Raw genomic sequence first — 10068 nt, 5'->3', positions numbered from 1 at the left:
GGCCGCGATGTACCTGGATAGTGCCGAAGCCGCGTGCCGGCCCGAGTACCAAAATCGGCCAGGAGGCATAACGCACACTGCCTGCAAGCCGCCCAACCCCCGATGCAAGATCGACGCTGCGATCAGTGGACTCAGTGCAGCAATCAAGGCCCAGGCACTACAGACGCACAACGACTACCGCTCCCGAATCGCGCAAGGCCGACTAGCAGGGTACCCAACGGCAAAGAACATGTATAAGATGGTGAGCCTCACATTGGGTCCACTTCTGTTTGCCCGCCCCTGCCTGATGCACTATCTTTGTGCAGAGAGGCAGCTGCGTCAGGTCTGTTTAAATCGCATTTCTGAGTCTCAATTAACCCAAATGAGTTAAAAAGAATGCAGTAACATCTGAAAGTGCCTGACGCACTGTCCGGTATTTGACAACATTGCAGGAGTGGGACGACGAGCTGGCAGAAGTGGCCCAGGCGTTCACCGATCAGTGCGACTTCAGCAAGCACGACCACAGAGACGCCCGAATCACGAGTGAGTACGAAAAAACCAAGAGTGCTGTGTCTTCTGTGAAATCGAAACTTTGGATCCGGAAGACGTACTATGAACGGCAATGCTGTCGGCTGGAGAACATTCCTATAAATGCCAAATGGAAATGAGACGCACTTAAAGTTATGTTACTATATATAGGGAGGAGAAATTAGGGGCTCGTTTGACAAACTTATGAAGGAAGCCAACAGTCAACGAAACCTTGGTTTCGGTAACTGTTGGCTTCTGTCATAAGTGTGTGTGTATTATACATATATATTTCTCTGGTGCGCTGCTTTAGATACTCTAATCTGTCTGTCAATCCAATATCCGCACGGCGGTATTAAACTATGCAAGCCTGATGCCAAGGACTGCGGACAACAATATTGCCAATCATTTGGAGCCTTTTCTCAGTTAAACACAACGCAGAAGAGTTAAAGCTGCCACCAGTGTGTGTGTTCTTCTACACATCACGAACGTGTGTTTTCGCAGACTGAAGTAATTTGTATTGGTTTAACATATTCAAAATAATATTGTGTTATCGGTTTTTAATAGAAATTCTCACTCCGAATTAATCAACTAAACTGAACTGGCGAACAATCAAACAATTTGAGCATTCCAAACCGCATTCGCAGTAGCAGGTCAAACCGAAAACAATTCTGTTCGGAACAAGCAAGAATATAAATTAGACTACTCACCCCACCTGCGAATTTATATGCGTACTGGCTGCAGCCTGCCTGATGTCTTGTTACCATGTTTTATCAAAATGTCATGTGCCAACAGCGTAATCAAAGTGTGCTTGCTGTGCATTTATGTCTCACATATAACACTCACTTAGAGCTTATTTTGCAAGACTGATGTGACTTGTTGCTTTATAGTGTGTGTAAGATATTGGATGTAATTATCAAGCGCGCATAGTATTCTCTGATTGTCAACTAAATGCAATGCAAACCTGAACACAGTGGACATCACTGTACGTACATGTTCCTCACAAGAGCAATGTCGATACCGAGACCTTTCCTCGTCGTTGCTCGCGTAATTCGAGAGCAGACCCAGTTCAAGCATTGTTAGTCCCAACTTCGATGAACCTTGCGTTTCGTAGTGCGTTAATAAATGTATTAAAGTCATCTATAAATGACACGTGAGCCAATTTTTCGGGCTACAAAGTGCAGAATCTGGAAGGAGAAATTATTTCTTTCGGTATGCAATTTGCCAGTGGATACATACGGAGACATCCTTTCTGCATACGAAGTTACCATAAGATTACATTTCTTTTTATTTGGTCGCGCTCTCGGGCTGTTCGTTCATTGTTGTTGCGTTACATTGGTCGGTGCCTCCTCTCCCGCGTCGGGGAACGTGTCAGCCTCAGACGTGGACGACGGACTTTTGTGGAGTCTCAGTTGCGACACAGAAACTGACCGACTTTCCCGATCAAAGTAGCGATGGTCTCAGTGGCTTCAGAAGAACTGTACTCGACTAAAGTGAAGAAAATGTCTTGCATACCATCATCTTTCTTTGCAGTAGGCCTGACCCAAATGTGGATACAACGCATTCCCTAGCCATGCTGATTTTTTTTTTCTACAGAGGCAGTTTTAGTAGTAACACTCGACAGAAGTCGCGCGTTATTCTGTCCTACATGGATCGATAAATGGATGGATGGAAAGTTGGAACATCCCCTTTGAAACGGGGGATGGCAGTTGCCACCACGCTCAGCTTTTTTTTCTTTTTTTGTTTAAGTGTGTTATATTTATTTATTTATTTTTATTTATTTATGACACTGCAGGCCGTGAGACCAAAGCAGGAGTGGATTACAGAAACAGATCACAAATTGAACAAAAATACCAAAATGCAAACAGAACACGGGCGGCGGGAAATGACATGAAAAGGCAAAAAACAAGCTAACAAAACAAGCAGAAAAAAACTAACAATATTCCCTTATCAGGTCAAGAGACCGTTCACACGAAGCTGGTAAGCTGTTCCAATCACTGATGGTTTGCTGAAAGAAGGTTACTAAAACTCCCCCCTTTCTTTAAATACGTCTTCCTACACTTGTAACCTTATGTAACCTTAAGTCAACCGGAATGCCATCGTGTCTGTCGATTAAAGTTTTTCTTCCAGCTCATAAAAGGTCATTATGAAGTTAATACTTCTAATTATTTTGCTTACTCCTCAGGTTGTAACACGAGACAAAGGCATGCACTAATAATAACCCCTTTGAACGCACGAAATAACTGCTTTCAATATTTTTTTTTCCGAGGACAATTACTGAATGGAATAAACTTAATAGCGAGACTGTTAATTATAATTCTTTATTGATGTTTGAAAAGTGCCTGCAAATGTGTGTTTATATGCTTGTATTTTGTCTTTTTTTTCCACCCTGCTATGATCTGTACTGGATCGCAGTATCTATAAATAAATAAATAAAAATAAATAACTAAACACCTCTGGTTTTGAGCCACCAATCTTCCAATCGTATTTTGCTAACTTCCGCCGAATATTTATTTACACGACCATTATTATGTTTAAACCCTAGGGCCTCAGGAAGAGTGACAGAGCCTGCATCGACATCTGGATCGATACCATCACATTTGTTCTATTGTTTCTACAGAGCTTCACGGCGGAAGCGCGGGAGCCGCTCCTGGCGGCCACTGCGGGCTTTGACGCATTCCTAAACTATGTTCACTTTTGTAAAAAAACTCGAAACAGATGCAAAAAGTTATTTTACTTCAAAATGCCTGCTTTCGGTACGCAGGCAGGTTCACATCCGTGGGACAGAATTTCGGCTGGGCTGTAGACTCGTCTAAACAGACCGTCACCGAAGCCAAGTCGTGGATCGGTGACTGGTTCATTGAATACAGGAGCTTCAACCGGAATGCCATTTCGTCCTTCCAGGCTGGAGGCGGAGGCGTGGTCACGCATTTTACGCAGGTAATCTGCGCTGGTGTCTCACAGGAGTTTCGTTAACCGAACTTTATTCAACGATCGGTATTTTTGGTCACGTGGTGAACTTTGCTACTTTGTAATACTGCTCGCATTGTTTGTAAAACTGATTGCGTTATCAAGGCACAAGCCAGCGCAAAGGCTTCCAAGGAAAGCCGCAAGAAATAGAAAAACGTATGTCAGGACATGCTTCTACGAAGCATCTGAAGTCGAATGGCTTCAGTATAAAGAGAAAATTTTACCTACAGCGATCCTACAATTTTGAAAATCGTGTTGTTATAACAAATTTTTTAAGCTTGAGACCGAAGCTCTCGTGGAATGCGAACCTTCAATCTATTTTGAGCAAAGGATTCTGCTCTTATAGTTTTACTGTCCACCATAGTTAACGCAAGCTGAGTTATACGTGTAGAAGATATAGAAAGCGAATATTGGTATACGTTTAACTGTATAAAGCGTTTTTGTAACATCTGCGTAAAGGTGAACTGGTATACAGCTACTGAAGTTATTGGTCAGATGGTGGCAATACTACTGAAGTGATACAGAATCGTCCGTGGTGTACAGTCAGGGACAAAAGTCTCTGGGCCACGTGCTCAGGAAACGAAACCGATAGCTCTACTATTACCCCCTAGCTGGAGACCACACTTGTGGAGGAGAAAGTCAAAAACCTGTTCTTTCCCCACCGCAAGTGTGGCCCCCAGCTAGCGAATGATAATAGAGCTACCGGCTTCGTTAACGGATCGCGCTGTCCAGAGACTTTTGTCCCTGACTGTACTTACATTCCGATTTTCTCTTCGCCAGATGTCTTGGGCTGAGACGCGCTACGTAGGATGCGGCTTCACTAACTACGAGCTCAACGGGAGACTGATGAGGCTCTTCGCTTGCAACTACGCACCGAGGTGAGGTACAGTGAGAGAAGTTGAAACAGATCCAAGTGAAAAACCTCCGCTGATAACTTGAGTGAAGAATTCACAAAGCGGTCAAGGAGAGCTAATTCAGAGAAGCTGTACAATGTGTCCCTTTTAAACCGAACATTTTAAACTGAACACATGCGTTTGTAACAGCCTTATATTCTTCGCTTGAGCTGCTGAGCTTTCCTGCTGATAAACTACCAAACAGTGAATACATTTATGCGCTTATTTCGGGGTTTAAAAAAATAAACAAGTACAAGCGAGTGACTTATTTTAAACAACCCTTATAAAAATGGTCTATAGACAGTCTATAGACTTCTGATTGACTCTATTGCCTTCCTATAGATATATCTTTTTGCCTATTCATAGTCTATAGACTTTCTATTGACAAATGTCTGCTAAAAGTGTATGACCATAAATGTATAGATTGACTATAGACTGTCTATAGGATTTGTATTGCCTATAGACTGTTCTTTAGGGTTTGTCTAAAGAGAGTCTATAGACTTTATAGACAGAAGTCTATGGACAGTCTATAGACTGTCTAAATAAATTTTTGTAAGGGAAGGAGCCTGACGCAGTTACAAAGACAACAGAGGTTTTATGACAGCGTTGCAGGCCTTTATGCACACTGAAAATTAAAAAGAGGCCAAAATGAGGTGGCAAGAAATGCGAACACTGTGCTATGGCTTAAAAGCGCGTACATGTGTATGTGTAAATATGTTCTGCTGGCAAAATGCGAAAAGGTGACATTCAAACGTGTTGCCATCGTCACATGTAAAATTTTAAACGCGAAGAACACGAATCAAGAGCACCGTCGCCGCCATGGTCGCCCCACTCCTCCCTTCGCATATAGCAGCTAATTCGCCTCTCAGCGCCGCACCTGGTGCAATCGATATCGTACACCCCAGAAACTCCGTAGTGACGCCTTTGGTTCCTTTAGATGAACACAACAGATGCCACGTGGAAAGCTACTGCAAGCGCATCTTATGCCGATGAAGCAGACAAAGCGGGAAAGAACGTGATGTTGGGCTAGTTGACAAGTGTACGTATATGGTCAAAGGCGCCTCCGAATAAAGCAGTTGAGTGGCGCTCAGTCCCGTCTACATTCCTCGTGTCTGTGCGTGTTTCGCGCCTTTAGCCAAAGGTGAAAGTAAATCGGGCTTTCGCGCAGACGATGCCGCGAGAGCCTACAACTAAGATGGCGGCTTGGCTGCTTCCGGTTAGTGAGCGCATGCGCAGTGGGCTCTGTGCAGTGCTCGCTGCAAGGTTTCCTCATTGTTGTATCGTTGTGCATACATCTCCTGACTTTATTTTGTCCCATTCTTTTAATAATTGGAAGCACCTTATACGCCCTAAACTGCATGAATTTAAGGGCAGACGGTGTAAGATTTGCTGACAGTATAGTGCATACACGGATGTTCAGTTGGAGCATCTAATTACTGGTGTAAACTCGTCAGCAGTGTCCGTATTACAAGTGGCTGGGAACAGGAGCTTAAGCAGACTTCTTTTATGCGCACAGAAAGACGACACAAAAAGACAAGGTAGACAGGACGTCCTGTCTACCTTGTCTTTTTGTGTCGTCTTTCTGTGCGCATAAAAGAAGTCTGAGTATGAACCAACTAGCCCCACAACGTATATTACAGGAGCTTAGGCATTTAATGCCTAATACACCATGTGAAGAAATCTGGAAGGCAGATTAGCACACTGCGTATGAAAATTAGGCTCCTCTCATGTTTTCTGCTCCTCTAGAGCATGCACTCCTACTGCACCCTCAACATGCAACGTCCCATAGAGCCCAGTTTCTCACACTGGTTCATCTTTCCCTCCTGCCCTCTAGCGGGAACCTCATAGGCTCGCCGGTGTACCTGCCTGGCCCTACATGCAACGCTTGCCCATCGGGTAGCACATGTGAAAGCAACAGCGGCCTCTGCGTGAGTTCTGAGCTTTTCCTTTCGGAGTGCGGTCGCGTCTTCAAGAGGATGGTGACCCTTGAACTGGCTACATGGCTTAACCTACAGCAGGGCACAACTTTTTAAAAATTTTGTAACAGTGGGCCACGGTCCGCAGCGTCTTGTATTACTCCGCTGGCCAACCATAACAGTAAATCAAAGCTTCTTAATCTTCAACTGCATTAAAGGAGCCAGGCACCAAAATTCTAGAGCCTTTTTTTTTCTTGTGATTAGGTTCTTGTTCAGGTAACAAGAGGAATTTTAACAACGAACAACTTTTTTGTCTGGCGAATTTTGTGCGACGGCCCTGAGTATGGGCGGAGCTTCACTGAAGACTTAAGTTGTATCCGAATATAGTGATCCTCCTGTGCAGGTTCCTTTCTGATGTTAGCCCTTAAGAACCTATCGGGAAGCTATTGGTAGACGGCAGGATCGATGAAGCAAATATGCGGAATTCATTGTGTACATTTGCAGAAGAAGATGTGGCTTTAATTCCGGCTACAGCGAAATGATTCACAACCTGAGACCAGAAACCTGACAATAAACGAAGTGGTCGAAATAGACACTAGTGTCTTATTTAAATGCAAACTCGGTCGCTTACTTCTCGTAGCTGTAATGATTGGAGAGTTCCTAGAAAATTCCTGAAAAAAAAAGATCTTGGTTTTCTTCCGAAGCATAGAAAGCTGGTCTAAAACTCGACATGGTCCACAAGCCCTTAAACAATGCAGTGAAAAATTATTCCGATGAACAGTACGACTGCGATGGACGGCGAGATCAAAAGAAAAAAAGCTTGAAAAAGTGTGCCTCATTTAGTATGTTTAAGTTGCGAAATAATTCGGAGTTGAACCACGACTTCACATTTACTCGTCATTCAAAACCGAAGGCCTAAATGATTGCGGCACCTAGTACTATACGCCTGCTGTATTCCGACACTGTGCCTTTTCCTCTGCATTAAAACTAAGCCGGATCCAAGGTGCCGACAAAAAGGTGGCGCGGTTCTGTGCTGCATGATAACGTAGTCACAAGTGACGAAAATTTAAAACAATTTGTTAATCAGCTGCTATTTGTTCACTACTATTTAGTTATGCATTAAAATTTTCATCAAGAAAGAAAGCTTGAACTCCTTCCTTGCCTTCAATACATTACACAAATTAATTTTAAGTTCTTGAAATATTCATAACCGCTAACTGCCAATAGTGATGATAGAAAAGGTTCGGTTCCATCATAACTGAGCACGTGACTGTTCATTAAAGTGGCGGTTTGGGCTAGTTGGTGCGTCACAACGAAGCGATACAGCGCGGCATAGACGGGACACATTGAGAGCCACTGTGTCCCGTCCCTCCCGCATCGCTTCGCTAAGTACTTGATCACACATTTAGACTATTCAGACTTACTGCGGCGTCATCAGCTTAATCACGTCAGAACTGAGCAAGCTATGTATGCGTGACTACGGCAGTCCAGACTTTCGACGTTGGACAATGCTGGCTATGATCACTATTATGCAACTTCAAGGTTGCTGGCGTTCATCGTAACTGCACGGCAAACACCCTCTCAGTGCCAGTGTCCTTGGGTAACCATTCAAATCTATGCAGATGTAATCTCCTGTTTGCCTATTGTCATCATTTTCAACTACTGTGAATACGCTATGAGCGCTGCCTGTAGGGGCTTAGGGTCCTCTACTTTTTAAAGGTAGCGACAAACGCACGCGCACTCTAGACTCTTGGGCGGAGCGCGAAGGCGAAGAGGTCACGTGTCGCCAACAGGTCAATCGCAGGGCACGGCTGCTGTATCAAAATCGGCTGCTGCGCCTCGCGATAGTCCGGCTGGCCTATCGCGTTGCTGCTTCTTCGAGCTCCGCCCCAAAGGTCCAGGGCGCACGGGCAGTTATCGCTACCTAGGGAGAAGATGTTGTTAATGGACGATTTTTCTTCACTTGTTTAACTTTAGCTAGCTCACTTACATTCTTCACGAAGTTCCACGGTAAGAGTCCAGCACCAAATAAATCCCAGTTGCTCTTGTTAAAACCTAACAGAGTTCCGGTGGAAGCGGTCGTCCACCCCTACCTCCCCGTGGCTCGCCACCCGTTCCTCCGGGTGGCCACCCGCCCTATCCTCCAAGAGGTCAGCTCCCTTATCCTCCACAACACCATCCACCTTACGATACCAGCGGACGGGGCCGGGTACCGAGAGATCACCACAAAGCAGACCAGCCTCACAACATACCTGCACGAGACAGAGTTTCCGAACAGAGTGGCGACCGTACGGGCAGCCATGGCCGCGCTAGCGACAATGCCGGTGATGCCGACAGCGATGAAGACTCCACTCAGATCGGCACCTGGCTGTTGGCGGCTGCTGCACTCGTTATCTCTTTCTTGTCCGGAGTTTGTGTTGGTGGCAGCTTCGCTTATATGTTCAAGAAGGATGCCCCACTGAATGCAGCCGGCGGCTTTGGGAATGTTCCAGCATCTGCATGGGCTTTACCACGGCAGTAGTCGGCCAGCAATGATTTTAAACGTGTGATCATGGGTGCACAGCACGATAGCCTTCGTGGCTGGTAGATTTTGGGCCGAAAGTACAGTTAGTGGGGCTTTAAAGGACATTATTTATCATGTAAATCATAATAAATCATATAGTTATCAGAATTCCGCTGTTAGGAATAGTAAATGCGCTGTTTCACATGTCTATGTAAGGACCTCTTCACGATGGCTTTTTGACTGTACCACAAGATCTGACGAGTGGCGCAAGTGTGAGCATGACAGATGAAATAGTGAAAATGACCAGAAGTTTGCCGGTGTTTTTTTTTATGTCTGCACTTTACGCAGAGTACGGGAAAGCCTCAACCGTGCTAAGTAGACACGGTTCTTGTCCCGAATTAAGTCGTAACTTGAGTTGCAGTGGCCAAATCTTTGAGCAGCGTTTCTGTCCACGAAATTATACGCAACGCAAAACAACCACTGTATAGTATAACTTTGCAAATGATAGACGGAGTGAGAAAAAAAAAACGAACCCCGGTGAACCACGTCCGTGTCAAATGGTGCGATAACTAAGCTTGTTTTCTTTTTATTGCCGTGGCAGGTATCAGATTCACTGCGTACTTCGATGTGCCACGCAATCATGCAATTTAAACAAATAACAGGATAGCACAGTGGTTTCATGAAAAGGCAGCTAGTGTATTATCAAATTTCCTTCATTATTTTCACATTTTAATGAATATCCTCCTTCATTTGGTACTTCCCTCATTGATGAAGCATACACTATCCAAACATAGACCGTCTTTCCACATGAAAGGTGCATCTCGGAGAGCTTCTGTATGGAGTCTGCTGGCACAAGGTAAGAGACACGAAAGAAATCATTTGGGACCACATAGGAGTCCAAAGCCGAGCGTGTCCGAATAAATTGATTCGCAGCGCGTAGATTTTGCGAGACTGGCGAGTGTAATCCAGCGATCTTCAGGATGTTTAAAACCAAATCAAAAGTAACCTGCAGGATGCTTTGCCGCGTCTCATGCTATCGGCGTACTTTTTAACGTCCACAGGACGATAGTGGCGGCGCACGTTCACGTCAGGTAGGTTTTTCTAGCAACCAACGAGGTCTGGCGACCGCGGCGTCGCAACTCCGCAACTCTGCTGCTGCAGGTGATGAAAGTTCGAGCCACATTGGCCGCGACACCACCTTTAACAGGCTCCGAGGTTGTCCGAAACTGGGGCTTCGCCCACGAGGGGTGCAGCGGGGTTTACGGAGCTTCTCCCAAGCGAA

The 10068-nt window shown here is 45.0% G+C and overlaps 1 protein-coding gene across 1 annotated transcript; it reads left to right on the top strand.

Moving 5' to 3' along the window:
* Positions 1 to 8804, top strand: LOC144129984 (CRISP/Allergen/PR-1-like). The gene is made up of 6 exons (XM_077664032.1): positions 1 to 241; positions 432 to 522; positions 3269 to 3444; positions 4255 to 4352; positions 6202 to 6295; positions 8346 to 8804. Exons 1-6 carry the CDS (start codon positions 8 to 10, stop codon positions 8802 to 8804), a joined length of 1152 nt encoding a protein of 383 aa, XP_077520158.1. The 5' UTR covers positions 1 to 7.
* The last annotated feature ends 1264 nt before the right edge of the window (positions 8805 to 10068 follow it).

The sequence above is a fragment of the Amblyomma americanum genome, chromosome 4 (genome assembly GCF_052857255.1).
Source record: "Amblyomma americanum isolate KBUSLIRL-KWMA chromosome 4, ASM5285725v1, whole genome shotgun sequence".
In the NCBI taxonomy this organism is placed as follows: domain Eukaryota; kingdom Metazoa; phylum Arthropoda; class Arachnida; order Ixodida; family Ixodidae; genus Amblyomma; species Amblyomma americanum.
Note: the sequence above shows the minus strand (reverse complement) of the source record. Positions and strands in the feature narration are given on the sequence as shown.